Below are 15,179 nucleotides of genomic sequence, written 5' to 3' on the forward strand. Positions count from 1 at the left end.
CACTAAGAAGTAGCTCTGGCTGTCCTGGAATAGTGAGGCCAGGCTTGAACTTACAGAGATCTTCCTGCTCTTGCCTCCCAAGTATTTATTGTAGTTGTGGTTTATGTTTTCCTAATGTTTTTTGATGTTGAACATTCTTTTCGTTTTCTTATTTCTCTCATCTTTTTATGTCCTGTTTTTTGACATATCTATGTGTCCTTTTTTGTTGTTTGTTTGTTTGCATGTGTGTTATGCTAGGAATCAAACTCATACCATCATTCATGCTCAGGGAAACACTTTACCACTGACACAGTCTCATTGTTGAGTTTTGAGTTTTGTTTTTTGCTTTTTGTTTTGTTTTGGTGTATTCATGTGTGTGTTTTCTTTTTCAAGATTTACTTTTTACTTCTACTGTTACTGGTTTGTTTGTTTGTTTTTTTTGACACAGGTTTTTCTGCATTGCCCTGGCTGTCCTGGAACTTGTTCTGTAGACTAGAATGGCCTCGAACCCAGAGATTCCTCTGCCTCCCAAGTGCTGGAATTAAAGGCATTCACTGCTACACCCCAATATATTTAGTATTTTTTAACAATGTATAAATGTGCGTGTGTGTGCATGTAGGCATGTGTACATGAATGCAGGTGCCCTTGGAGGCCAGAGGCATTGAATCTCCAGAGCTGAAGTTACAGATGGTTGTGACCAGCCTGGTGTGGGTGTTGGGAACTGAACATGGGACCTCTGGAAGAACAGCTAGTGCTCTTAACCACTGAGCCGTTTCTCCAGCCCCAAGAAGAACAATTTTAAAAGAGTTTTCTAAGTCCTCTTCATTATCATGAGCTATTTTATCCTGTAAAGTTTCATTTTTCTTGCTGATCCTTTGACCTGTCTTGTAGACAAATAAGATGACCTTCATCGTCATTTTTAGCTTGGATATGAAACTCATCAGTATATAACTTTGAACTACTTTAAGTAGGAACCTTTTTATATCTTCTAGGGCTTGCAGAGTCCACGGGGAATAGGATGTGTGCCCGAAGCTGTATGCAGTCACATTGTTATTGAGAGTCATGAGAAAGGATGTTTCAGGGCTCTTACTGCTGAGCGACCACGACCAGACAGCCGCCATGGTGTTTTCCGACCTGTTGAACCTTCAGATTTGATTAGAGGACCACGGAGCCCATCATCAAGGAGAGGCAGGCACATCAACCTTTCCAGATCGATAGATCAGAGCAATACCCGTTTCAAAGTTTGGAATTCCTTTCAGTTACAGAGTCATCCCCCATTTCAAAAACTTGCACCTGATGACATCAAAATTAGCAAGGGTGTTGGAATGCCACTCCATGCAAACATGGACCCTCAGCCATTGGGATTAGTAGAGCCTACTTGTGTGGCATCTAAAGAAATGGATTTTCTTTCCTCATCACAAATACTGCCCCCTGAACCCACGGAGGAGTTCACTACCTCCGTCACTTTTTCTTCTCACCAACACTCTAAGTACATTTCTGATTCCTCTGTTGTTAAGGTTGGTGTTACTGAAGGTAGCCAGTATACTGGACCATCTTTAGGAGTGTTTAAGTCTCATATCTCTGAAGAGCAGATTTCTCTTAGAGATCTTAAACAGAAAACCTCTTCCCCTTCATCACTTAAAAGGCATAGTCATTCACCAGTGACTGTTTTAGCAGAAGGTAGTAAGCAAAGGCAAAAATTACTTCTTGATTTTCAGCATTCTCATCAAAAACGAAAACTTTTAGAAAGATCAGAGTTTAAAGCCAGTCCTTCTGAACCCAGTGTCAGTCCAAACTATAGCACTTTCAAGGGAATTCAGTTTTCTGGTAAGGATACCGTTATTAACCCAGACGAACTAAATACTACACTTGATGTAAAAGAGAAGAATGTAACTGTAGCTCCTGATCTACCTTCTTGTATTTTCCTTGAACAACGAGAGCTCTTTAAACAAAGCCACACTCCACATACAGATCACCAGATGAGGAAATACTCTTCTCCATTTTGTCCAGACATTGCTTCTTGTATTTTTCTTGAAAAGAGAGAATTTTTTGAGCAAAGCCAAGCCCCACATGTAGATCGTGAAAACAGAGAAGACCATTCTTTCTTTCCTAAGTGCCAGGATTATATAATTGCAGATCTTCCTTCTCCCGACTTTCTTGATGAGCAGGAATGCAAATCCCCAGATGTAGATGACCACATGAGAAAACAGCCATTCCCTCTTTCTCAAGGTCAGGATTGGGTAGTAGAAAAGACTCAGCATATACCTCAGTCACAGTTTTCTAATACGATAAATGTTGGAGCCAAGTTCAGTAATTTGATCTCCCAGTCAGCCCCTGACCACTGTACATCTGCATCTATTCCACCTCCAAATAGGAAAGCACTTTCATGTCTTCATATAACTCTTTGTCCCAAGACTTCTTCCAAGTTGGATAGTGGAACCTTAGATGAAAGGTTTCATTCATTGGATCCTGCTTCTAAAACAAGAATTAATAGTGAGTTTGACTTTGATCTTCGAACTGTATCTTCAAGGTCATTGGAACCAACCTCCAAATTACTGACCTGTAAACCTGTAGCACAGGATCAAGAATCTTTAGGTTTTCTAGGACATAACTCTCCACTGGACTTGCAAGTTGCACAGTCTTCTCTTCCAGATAGTGAGACTATTTCTCAGGACTTGAAAACCAAACCTACTCAGAATAGCCAGATAGTAACGTCAAGGCAAACACAAGTGAACATTTCAGATTTGGAAGGATATTCCAAACCAGAGGGAACTCCAGTATCTGCAGATGGGTGAGTTGCTGTGATAAGAGGCAAACTGATGGAATGTATAACAAAGGATTTAAAATAAGTAAATGGAAAGACTGTGGGGTGGGAATGAGGGCAGAGAGCAGTGTGATTTCTTTACAGAAGATTGAATCTAACTGGTCTGATAGAAGTCTTTTTTTAAGAGGTATGTAAATAAGTGAACATGTGAAGTAACATGGGAAGAGCGTTTTGCAAGATTTGACATCAGATAGAAGAAATCTAAAACTTTGAAAAGAAACTTTGGTTATCCGTTGGTACAATTGACTTATTTTTATGTTGGAGATGCACTGATGACTTCCTGGGAGGTTGAAACATAAGTGGGGAAAGATTTATTTTGGTCATGGTTTTAGAGGGGGCAGCTGATGTTTGCTTGCTTCATCATCATAGATAGCATAAGGGGATGATGTGGAGGAGCCGCCAAGAAAATGCCCCCAGTGATGTAATTTCTCCAACTGTTCTCCACGTTGGACAGTTCTGCCATCTCACAGTAGTCTGTTCATATTTTGAGTCCATCAGTAGTTTGAACTATTCCTGGATCAGAGTTGTCATGATCTAATTAGTTCTGCAAATACCCTCAAACATATCCAGTCATTTCTCAGTCCAGTTAAGTTCACAGTCATGACTAACCATATTTCTGCTTGCATGCTCTTTTTGCTTGTGTTTCTCTTCTCCCTTTCTAGCTAGAAGTTCTCTATTATATTTGTACTTACAAGAGATTTTTAAAAAATGCCTCACGACTTTATAGTATTTAGTCACCTAGCATATAAGCACTTTAGCCAACCCAACAGTAAAAAAATCATCATGTTTCTGGATGTGAAGTTTCTCTTACCATGTGTTATAGGAATGGAAACTCAATTCATGGGCAGGTTAATTAGGTTTGTCTTACTTGGCTTAATATTATTAATTCATCACGGCTTTAGTTTTCCCTTCATAAGTCTTTATGGCTAATGATTTTGTGTTAATGGTTGAGAAGGTAGCATACTACAGTGGAAAGCCCAAGGAGGAAAGGGAAATGTTTATTCAAAATCTACTGGCATAAGTGACAGTGATATACAGTCTTATTTAGTTTTCATGACAACTTGATTCCGTGATTGACTGGGAAGCCAAGGCATTGTCCCTTGTGCACAATGGTGCTGGTGGGAGAAGATGGCGCAGTAACAGCTTATTGAAGCAAAGCAGGGACTCACTTCCCTACACAGCTGGGTCGTACACATTCTTGAACACTTCTTTAACATTTCTTGTGGATGAACTTTCTTTCATCTACATTTTTTTCAATTTAATTTTAATTCACACTTCTGAGAAGATGTAGAAGGAAAGGATGAGAAGCTCAAAGCCCTTTACAAAGCTGAAGTGATTAAGAACTGGATTTGGTGGATGGATCTAGAAAAAACTATACAATGTGAGATAATCTAGACCCAGAAAGACAAATATGTATTCACTCATAAGTAGCTTTCAGACATAAAGCAAAGAAAAACCAACCTACGTTCCACAACCCCAGAGAACCTAGACAACAAAGAGGACCCTAGGAGACATACATGTATCCCAGTATTTGGCAGTAACAAGATGGATTCATACTTAAAATTCAGTTCTCATCACACCAAGAGAATTTGAAAGGAAGTTTATCATTCACACAAAAATATCTCAGGGAGGTCTGGCCCTAATAGGTCTGGACTAGCTTGAACAAAGCATACAAGGTGAGTTGGGCTAATGTAGCTAGAGCAGAAGACATGCATGAAGGGCTTAAGCTTCCTGCTGGTACCAAAGGAAGCATAGACTTTCTTGCCAACCTCTCCAGCTAAGGAATCAAAGTGGGGAAGGAAGGAAAAATCTTAAAAAGAAGTTGGTGATTGAACACCAGAAATGGAGGGAAAACATTATTGTGGTTTGTAGAGATTACTATCTACATCCTTAATTTATTATATCCTATATTGATGTAGTTGCCTGATATTGAAAGATTTTTCAGCTGTGATCATGAGAAGTATTCAGTTGTAATCTTCCAGGCTTGAACTGATTTCCTGAAAGTATTGGTAATTTGTGAAGATTTGGAGATAGGTTTGTACACTTAGTAGAATTCATCAATGAAATTCTCATAGATGGAAGTTTTTATTACTAGTTCAACTTATTTAATGCATATGATCGTACACAGATTTTTTTTTCTGGTGTCAGTTTTGAAAAAGTACTTTTAAAAAATTTTGTCTTATTTTAAGTTGTCATGGTGATAAACCGTTGTGGCATTAGGTTTTTTGTTTCTGATATTGGTAATCTGGTCATTCTTGTTAAGCTTTTAAAATATGGGTTTTGGTAAGCCTCTGTATTGTGTGTTTTCACTTTTGTTAATTTCTACTTTTATCTTTTATTTTGCATGTTAATTTGTTTTCTACCTTCTTGAAAGTAAATGTTTATTTTTAATGCATTCATCTTTTTTAGTTAATTTTCAACTTTTTTTTCTAATATGTTTATAGAGAATTTTTATGTAGTTCTCAGGTTTTTTTCCTTGTCCCATTGACTAGTGCTATGTGTTTCTTAACTGCATTGTGGCCATGGTGATTACTTTTAATGATTTCACTATATTTAGGCATTCAGAATTGCTTAGTGATATTTTTATTTTGACCAATGTGTGGTTGAAAGATGTGTGTTCTGCTGTTGCTGTGTGGGATGGAGAACAATCTGGTCAGGTGTGCTGTTGAATCTTTCCTTTTGCTGTGATTGGCTGCTTGTTAATCAGCATAAGAGAGGAGCATTTTACATGGTAACATGAAGTCACACTTTCAGATATGATTTTCTTATCTTTCTCCTTTCTTTTGATTTTATTTTTTGGAGTAAGTTCTCCTACTTTGTCATTTAGGAAGGAGTTATTGACCTGCCTCATCACTTAACATGGCACATTCCTATTTCCTAAAAGCTCTCCTATGTAGCAACAGTGAAAACACCTGGGTCAGGAAATTGATATTGCTTCATTACTGGTGTCTATTTCTCCTAGTGTCTTTTATAGCAAAGCAAACAATTCAGAATCGCATATTGTATTAGTTATTATACATGCTTAATATTTTTCCTTTGAAGTTGTTTCTTCAGTGGTTTCTTTTGTTTTTGAATATTTTGAGACAGGGCCTCTCTAAATAATAGCTAAGACTGACCTGAAACTGACTCTGTAGACCAGGCTGGCCTGGGACACATAGAGATCTGTCTGCCTCTGCCTCCCAAGTGTTGGGATTAAAGGCCCGATCTACCACAGCCAGCTTCGCTACTTTCTTGATGTTCATAATCTTGACACTTTGAAGATTTTATAAAACAATTGTTTTACGATGATTGCATGTCTGTTAGTTATGTCACACAAATTATATTGACCTTCTTCATTACATCCTATCATGTTGCACAGTTTTGATTTGTCCCGTGGTTGGAAACCATCACTTTAATTGCTTAGTAAGGTTGTGGTAGTTACATGTTACCATTGTAAAGTTACTCTCCTCCCATGTAACTGAATATTTTATGTGAGCTATTTTGAAATTATGTAAATACTTTACTGTTTAGCAAATTTAGTTTATTATTTATACCTATACCGAATTGTGCTTTCTTACTGAGTGGTTTATAATTTACTATTTTTATTTTCTTCTTTTATTTCAAGACAATTTCTCACTGTGTAGCTCTGACTGTTCTAGGGTTTACTATGTAGACCGGGCTGGTCTTTAGCCCATAGAGATCTCTCTGCCTCCAGAGAGCTGGAATTAGAGTTGTGCACCACTACTCCTGGCTCATTTTTGTTCTTGATATAGAATCTTTGTAGTTCAGGCCAGTTCAAACTCGTAATCATAGTGCCTCGCATATTGGGGTGACCAGTGTGTGCCATGAGCTCTGGCCATTGCTGCTGTTTTGCTTTTTCATTTTTATTCAAAATATACACAGACTATCATATAAGCACAAAATAAGTCAAGAAAACTGAATGTGGTGTCCCAGGCCTATAATTCTAGCATCCAAGAGTTCAAGTAGGATTGTCATGAATTCAAGCCAATTTGGTTTGTGTACTGAGTTACAGAGTAAAACTCTTTCAAAGAAACCAAAATAAGTAATAAGTAGATTAAAAAAAAAGTTCTGAACTGTGCTAAGTATCCATTACTCAGTTTTCCTGCTGGTAGTAAGTGAAGAGTATTATCAAAACCAGTAAATTGACGTAACCAAAATACATTTATCAGACTACAAACCTTAGCCAGATCTTGCCTTTTAAGAAAAGTACTCAGTGTTTTGTTTTGTTTAAGGTATATGTGTTTAAATCTATGAAGTTTGCTGACATGTACAGATTTCTGTAGCTACCATCTACATGCTACAAAAATGAAAATGTGGTTCCCCTGCTGCCAGTCTGTGTTCTTTCTCTCCTCCCAGTGACCCGTTTCCTGTGACTGGTGTTCAGATTAGCTCTTCTCTCCCTTCCTCCCTTCTTCTTTTCCTGTTCTTAATGTCTGAGGTCAAACTAAAAGCCTTGGTCATTCTAAGCACTCACTTTACCAGTGAACCAGTGACCAACACGCCCCAGCCTTTTAACAAAAATTAACAATACTGTGTTCTATTTAAACTAATACATCTCAAATATTTTAACATGCTATCAATAAAGTTATCTCTTTACATGCAGTCTCAAATAGGCTTACGACCTCAGGTGACTTTTGTTTAAATATTTTTATTTATTGTGTGTGAATGTTTTGTCTGCGTGTACATCTGTTAGCCATATGTATGCCTGGTGCCTATGAAGGTCAGAGGAGGGGGGCTACCATGTGGGTGCTGGGAATTGAACCTTGGTATTTTGCAAAAATAGCTAGGCTCTTAACCATTAAACTGTTTTTGTTCCAGCCCCGACTTCAGGTGATTTTTAGCGTTCCTTTCATAGTGTTAGGAGTCAAACCCAGGGCCCTGTGCTAGGCAAGTGCTCCACCACTGAGCTACACTCCGAGTCCTTACTTGATTGTTAGTGACAGCTAAAATAATTTTGCAGTCTCTGCTTTCAACCTCTCTGAGCAGCATGGCTCAGCTTGTATTGTCCTTTTGAATGGCAGCACAGATAAGCTCACTTGAATCTATATAAATGCTTCTAGCAGTTTAGCTCTGATCTTTAAAGCAGAGGTCTTTATTACTGCAGTGACCTGGTTGTACACATCTGTTACATAATGAATTGAACTTAATGGTCAGGTCTCCTTTTCTGAAAGTCAGGCCTTTGTCTATCATCTGTACCCCCAAGACAGGAGATAGTTGAGAGTCTGCTTCCCTACCCCCTTTTCCTTTCTTTGAGTTTTCTTTTTTTTTACTGTATTTTATTATTATTAAAAATTTCCACCTCCTCCCCACCTCCCATTTCCCTCCCCCATTCCCCCATTCCCCTCCCCCTCCCTCTCCAGTCCAAAGAGCAGTCAGGGTTCCCTTCCCTGTGTGAAGTCCAAGGTCCTCCATCCAGGTCTAGGAAGGTGAACATCCAGACAGGCTAGGCTCCCACAAAGCCAGTACATGCAGTAGGATCAAAACTCAGTGCCAGGAGACGCCATGCTACCTGCTCCAGGGAAGACGCACGCTATGAAGCTCCGACCCAGGATGGACTTAGGCTAGAATCTTCCCGTAACAGGGACAGCAAGACTGGTAAGGTCGCCCCAAACTATGCTGCCTCTGGTCTGAGAGCGGAGAAGCTGAGGAAACTGTGTGCCTGGAGAGGAGTGAGAGAGAGAATTCAAAGACAGAGCCCACGGCACTTACCCACACCCTACGAGACCCCACAAGCATGTCAGACCTGACTCCCAGGCTCGGGGCTCACCTTCAGTTCCACCGCACGGTTGAAGTGAATCCTCAACACTTCTTTGATTGATGTAATGATATACTCCTGCACAGCTAGCCTGGCCAGCACTAGAAACGAGAGTCAACCAGCAGATGCATTTTAGTGCTACTAGGAAGCATGAAGATGTCACTTCAGGAAGCCACAGCTGAGGCGAAGCACGCTAGCGGCTTGTTTTGAAACATAAGGCCCAGACTAGGACAGAGTAGAAATGTCTACGTGAAGTGTTATAGGAAACAGAAAAACTGGGCACAGCGTTGGCCTGACATGCTGAGAAGGTTGGTGGGCAGGACGGGAGAGCAGCAACTGTGGCCCCCTCGGGACAGGAGCTTCCACTTCCCACTTTCTTCTCAACAAGTAGTAGAATTCCTCCAGCTATGCACCCAACGGCAAAGGTTGAGGCTTTAAAAGCTCTCAGAAGTAATATTTTTAAAATCATTAGTAGCTAACAACTAGCGATGCCGTCCTCCACAGGAGGAGGACGGCTGCACCGAGTGTTCCAAGAAGCTGCTGGGGAGTGCTAACCACTATTGATGGGAGAGAATTTCTTGATAATGTCCACCTAGTAACATTTTTTATGGGAAATAAAGTAGTTTTCATTCCAAAAAAAAAAAACAAAAAAAAAAAAAAAACAAAATCAGTGCCATTGTCCTTGGCTTCTCAGTCAGCACTCATTGTCCGCCACGTTCAGAGTCCGGTTTGATCACATGCTCCATCAGTCCCAAATTCAGCTGGCCTTGGTGAGCTCCCAATAGATCAGCCCCAACGTCTCTGTGGGTGGGTGCACCCCTCGTGGTCCTGACTTTCTTGTTCATGTTCTCCCTCCTTCTGCTCCTCATTTGGACCTTGGGAGCTCAGTCCAGTGCTCCAATGTGGGTCTCTGTCTCTAAACACTATCCTGAGTAAGGTAACCCAGACCCAAAAAGATGAATATGGTATGTACCCACTCATAAGTGGATTCTAGCCATAAATAAAGGACATTGATCCTATAATTTGTGATCCTAGAAAAGCTAAATAAGAAGGTGAACCCAAAGAAAAACATATAGTTATCCTCCTGGATATTGGAAGTAGACAAAATTGCCAGGCAGAAATTGGGAACTTGGGGTAGAGGTAAGGGAAGATGGGGAGAGAAAAGCGAGAAGGGGAGGAAGGAGAGAGCTTGGGGGAATGGGAGGGTTGGGATGGAGGAAGGGTAGATATGGGAGAAGGGAAGTATATATCTTAATTAAGGGAGCCATTTTAGGGTTGGCAAGAGACTTGAACCTAGAGGGGTTCCCAGGTGTCCAAGGAGATGTCCCTAGCTAGTTCCTTGGGCAGCTGATGAGAGGGAGCCTGAAATGGCCCTATCCTATTGCCATACTGATGAATATCTACATATCACCATAGAACCTTCATCTAGTGATGGATGGACATAGAGACAGAGATCCTTTGAGTTTTCTATGGAGTAGGAGAGAACACGTTTGTAGAGAGACAGAGATGGCCAGATTGAAACTTCATCTCTAGTATAGTTTGTGCTTTCCCTTTTCTGATCAGTCAACTGCTGTGCAGCTACCTGTCATTTTTCTGTCAGTCTTTCCCTCACTCAGTACTTGAATGTTGATTCTGCATTGTGGTTACCGTTCAGTGAGCATGCTCTTCTCATCCCGTTTGGGCTTTCATTGATTATATTAGACTACTTTCAGCTTGCATACCACCCCCCTGGTGTCCCTAAAATGGTTTTGTCTCCTCAGAGTGACTCCCTACTAGGTTTTGAATCCCTATTCTTGACTATTCTGCATGTACTGTCTCCCTCATTTTGCCCAGGCTTGTGACATTGCATGTTAGGCTCCCCTCTATTTAGCCATCTTTGTCCTGTTCAGAATCTGACTCCAGATGCTAGGCTACCTCAAGTCGACATCTTCATTGTGATTTTTGAATTTTAAGCCAAGCTATCTTCCAACCTGTTTAGACCGTGGCACCATGGTCCATCAGATCCTATTTGGCATCTTATTTTCCAAGCCATCCTGTATATAAAACATTTTGCTTAATTGCTCTAGCTCTACCACTGTACACACACACACACACACACACACACACACACACACACACACACTAACCCATTTCTAAGCTTGATCTTAACCAGAAGGCTTAGAAACAACCAACTCATTTCTTGTATGTGCTGACGTCACATTATCAGGCTGTCCCACCCTCTGTGGAAGCTCCTCAGTCAGGTCCTGTTAAAGCCTGAGGACCACATCTCCATAGGGGTTCTCCTCTGGCCCTGCTTGGCTTCTACCCTGTGCTAGACTTCTTCTTTACACCCATCTTCCTCACCCTGAGGTGCTCTTGGCATTTTGTTGTAGGCATTTGTCACCCCACGTCTTGCTGGTGGTCACATTGTTCTGATCACCCAATAACCTTAATAATCAGGAAAGGAAAGGTGCAGGGAAGCGAAGAGGAAGCTGTATTTGGTTATATATGCCTGGTATATCTTTTCCCTTTCTTTCACCTTATTCCTACCAGTGGCCATATATCACTGTATATCACTGTATACCGACCATGGTGCCACACATCTATTATCCCAGCATAAGGAAGTAGAGGCAGGAGGATCAGAAGTTCAAGACTAAGCTCATAAATAAATTCAAACCAAAGAAAAAAGCCTGTCACTTCTGAGTAGAATATAGTTTAATGTCACTCATTTAAATCTCTGCTACTTTTTATCTGCTACTTTTACCACAGCTGGTAAGCCCCAAAGAAAAATCACACAGAGAGTCTACATTAATGATAAACTGATTGGCTCATTAGCTCAGGCTTCGTATTAGCTCTTATAACTTACATTAATTAACCTATTATTCTTATCTATGTTAGCCACATGGCTCAGACCTTTTTCAGCGGAGCAGGACTGTGAAAGAACTTCCTTCTTCCCAGAATACTCCTGTTCTCATTTCCCTGCTTCTACTTCCTGTCTGGCTACTGGCCAGTCAGCGTTTATTTAAAACGTAATTGACAGAACACAGAATTGACCCCACCAAATCCCTTTTGAATCAGGTTTGGTTTTTATGTTTGTTTATAATTTGTTTGATTTGTCTCAAGTTTTGGGTAACTTTTATACTCTATAAATTTTTAATTCTTATTGTGAAAGTCTCAGTTTCATCTTCAAAGTCTTTGAACTGAGCCCTTACAGAACTTGCTTTGCTCTATTTGCACCTTCTCCAGGGGAACTGCATCTCACAAGGGCTCTAAGATTTGGAGTGATCTTTTGACTTTTGATTAAGAGTCTGGTGGGTTTTTATTTAATTCCTTACCTTCAATGTTCCTGTTGTAGACAGCTTCAGAATTCTCTTTTCCTTTGGGGAGACTTTCAGTCTTCAGCAAAAAGAGGAATGCTTTTCAGCAGTTCCTCTGACCAATGATGCTACTTACTTAAAAAGTCTGGTGACTGTGTGTTAGATTTTAATCTAATGTTTTGGCTCAAAATTGTCTAATTGAGAACTCAGCTGGTCATGTTGCTCTATCACTCCAACCCACATGTTTTTTGGAACACTCTCATGATCTTGTGTTTTTAAGAGAGTGTGTCTACCTTTATCAGGCCTCTGTCTGGAGTACCAGGATGCCTCTCTCTAGAGTATTAGTTTCCATAACTCTGACTCCTTTAAGCCATGATTTTTGCAAATTGATTAAAATTTGTTTGTTTCAATAGTATTAATGATCTGCTACTGATTGAAACTTGGAATCTTTTTTTTTACATCATCATTAACTTCTTCCTACATTGATAGAGTTCTTGTATATTTTATAATACTCATTAGATATTTGATAGTCACTTATTCCAAGGCTGTATAGGGTTTTTTTGGGGGGGGGTTATTTGTGTACATAATATCTAGTATCAAAGAAATGACTTTTTCCTTTCTGACTTGTTTACCATTTTTCTATTTCTCAGACTTTACTATGTTGAATAGGAATGTTGACAATCTTATTCCCAACATCTCACTATTAAAATAGGACGGTTGCTCAGAGATTTTGCCAGTGGGCAAATGAGCATTCTTGAAAGATTCAGTTGAAAGAGTCCATCTCACTCTAGTCAAGAAATAACAAATGCTGGCAAGAATAAAGGTGGAAAAGAACTCTTGTACAGCGTTGGTGGGAATAGAAATTTTAAGACAATTGCTGTGGAAGGAGTGTGACAATTCCTCAAAAACTAAAATTGTAATACCATATGATCCAGCTCTCCTAGTTCTGGGAATATTCCTGAGGAATCTAAGTCAGTTTGCCATAAAGGCAGCTGCATATTGTGCTGACCATTGCTCTCTGTACAATAGTCAGGTCACGAGATCAGACTAGATGTCTATCAAGAGAAAAATGAAGTTATTACATTTGCAGGAAAAATGAACAGTGGCAGAGATCATCAAGTCAAGCTCGAAAGAAGGCAGAGTCAGATCACAAATGTCACGGATGGCTTTCTTTTCTACACAGGCGCTAGATTTTAAAGCAATATATATGTTAGGAAAACTAGATGCTGTAATGGTTTTTAAAAGAACTTCTAAGTGATGAAATTTCTAAGCAATGTGTTGAGGGTGGAACTTGTTTTTTCCTTAGATGTTGGTTATACAACACAAGAAAAAATGATTTTTTAGAAGTGTTAATTCATTTTACTTTATTATTATTTTGTATGTGTAGAGTATTAACTGGATCATTAGCAACTTAACTAGAAATGGCTATACCCTGAAGACAAATAATTCTTCCTTATTCAGCAACCTTTAATTGCTAATAATTCCTCATCAAGGGGTGGGCCTTCATGAGTAAATGTTACAGTTCTGAAGGGAAAAGTATCCTGGTAGTCAAGGAATACCTACAGCTCTGAAGAGAAAGCTATCTCAACAGAAGTGTTGCAGTTCTGTTCCAGAGGGTACTGTGTCCCCAGCAAAGCTTTACATCCTTCCTCCGAGAGAAAGGTTTCCCTAATGCAAGTGTAACAGCTCTGCTCCAGCAGGGGAGGTTTTCCCCAGCGAAGTTGGCCCAAACATGTTGCTCCAGCAAAGGAAAGTTAGAGTTCTGCTTTGGTGAGAGCTCCTATAACTCTGCTCTGCTCTGCTAAGGGAGTTTCCCAGCAGAAATTCTGCAGTTCTGCTCTGCTCTGGCAAGAGCCATTATAGCTTTGTTCTCGTGGGGGAGAAAGTAGTTACAACAAACACCATTCAAGAGATTTATTGGGAGGGAGGAATCCAGGAGAGTGGGAAAAGGCCAGCCCCAAACTGCACAGGTATGGAGCTTATAAAGGTTTCATAGGGGTGGAGCTTTTGGAGGTGGAGATTTTCATGGTGGAATTTGGTAAGAGCTCAATTCCTGGGCATGGGAGGATTTTGTGCTCAGGGATTGATTGATTGCGTGCTCTGGGATCAGTTGGATTTCAGTTCCTGAATTAGATAGGGGCAGGGTGTGTTTGTTTGACTCTGATCTCAGGGCTAGTGGTGTTCTTTCACTGGTGAGCCCTTTCTCTGTTCATGCTGGAATATTGATAGGCTAGAACCTGCACAGGTCTTGTGTAGGTACCACAGCTGCTATGAGTTCATGATCGCAATGGCCATGTATGTCCAAAAGATACTGTTTCAGAGAAGCCCCTCCCTCCCTGTCTTCCATTCTTTCACCACCTCTTCTGCATGAAGGAAATGATTTAAAGATGTCGTTAATAAGAAAAAAAGCGGAGATTTAAAACGTGGAAAATATTTAGCATTTCTGTATTATGAAAATGTGATAGTGTGTTTGGCAGAGAGCACCAGTAGTATGACCAAGTGGCCATATGACAAAATAAGTATGGATCAACCAGGTGCAGTTCACTAAGAATGTTAAAGACTATATCTGAAGGCATTTCAGATACTATTGGTGCCACTCCCACTGATGAGCCAGCGCGCAGGACCTTGGGAACATAGTAATTTCAAAGGAGACATTTCAGGTTCCTGTGAATTTTCTGTGTTCACTGCACAGTACTGCTCCACTTCTGTCTCACACTCTGTCTCTGCATCTCTTAGTCGTCTCAGGTGTGACTCTACCATGAGACGCCCCATGGGCATTGTCTGCCAGAGTCATGGAGACTGGAGGACTGCTTCTGAGATTCAAGATTTAGGACTTGCTTGGGACTTTTGTCTCCTTTTCCTTTTTGCAATGAGTATTATATGCTAGTCCTACCATTGTATTTTAAGGTATGATTTATGTTATTGGTTCTCAGATGGAGAACATTTTGTTTTCAGATACATTGAACATTGAATCTGCCTCTGATGTAGATGGTGTTCGAGGACACGCAGAACTTCCTAGTTGTTGCTGCAGTGAGTTAAGATTGGGGATGGAATGAATGTATTTTGCACGTGAGGACATGAATTTTGGGAACCTGGAGAAGAATACTATGATCTGAATACTTAGTCTCTCCAAAATTCACGTTAAAATCTAATCCCCATTTGATGGTATTTGGTGATAGGACCTCAAAGAAGCTTTTAGATTGTGAGAGTGAGTACCTCATTAATGAGATTAATGCCTTTGTCAAACGATCCCCCTTCTAACAGCTGTATAGACCCTTCCATTATGTAAAACATGGTAAGAAGGCAACATCTGTGAACCAGAAAA

At 40.2% G+C, this 15,179-nt stretch overlaps 1 protein-coding gene across 4 annotated transcripts in view; it reads left to right on the forward strand.

Moving 5' to 3' along the window:
- Positions 1-15,179, forward strand: part of Alms1 (ALMS1 centrosome and basal body associated protein) — a 127,689-nt gene that overhangs the window by 59,392 nt on the left and 53,118 nt on the right. For all 4 annotated transcript variants that reach the window (XM_075983694.1, XM_075983696.1, XM_075983697.1 and 1 more), the window contains one exon: positions 972-2,770. In XM_075983694.1, coding sequence (XP_075839809.1) covers positions 972-2,770 — 1,799 coding nt within the window. The remainder of the gene's footprint in view (positions 1-971; positions 2,771-15,179) is intronic.

This window comes from Microtus pennsylvanicus, chromosome 8 (assembly GCF_037038515.1).
Source record: "Microtus pennsylvanicus isolate mMicPen1 chromosome 8, mMicPen1.hap1, whole genome shotgun sequence".
NCBI lineage: Eukaryota > Metazoa > Chordata > Mammalia > Rodentia > Cricetidae > Microtus > Microtus pennsylvanicus.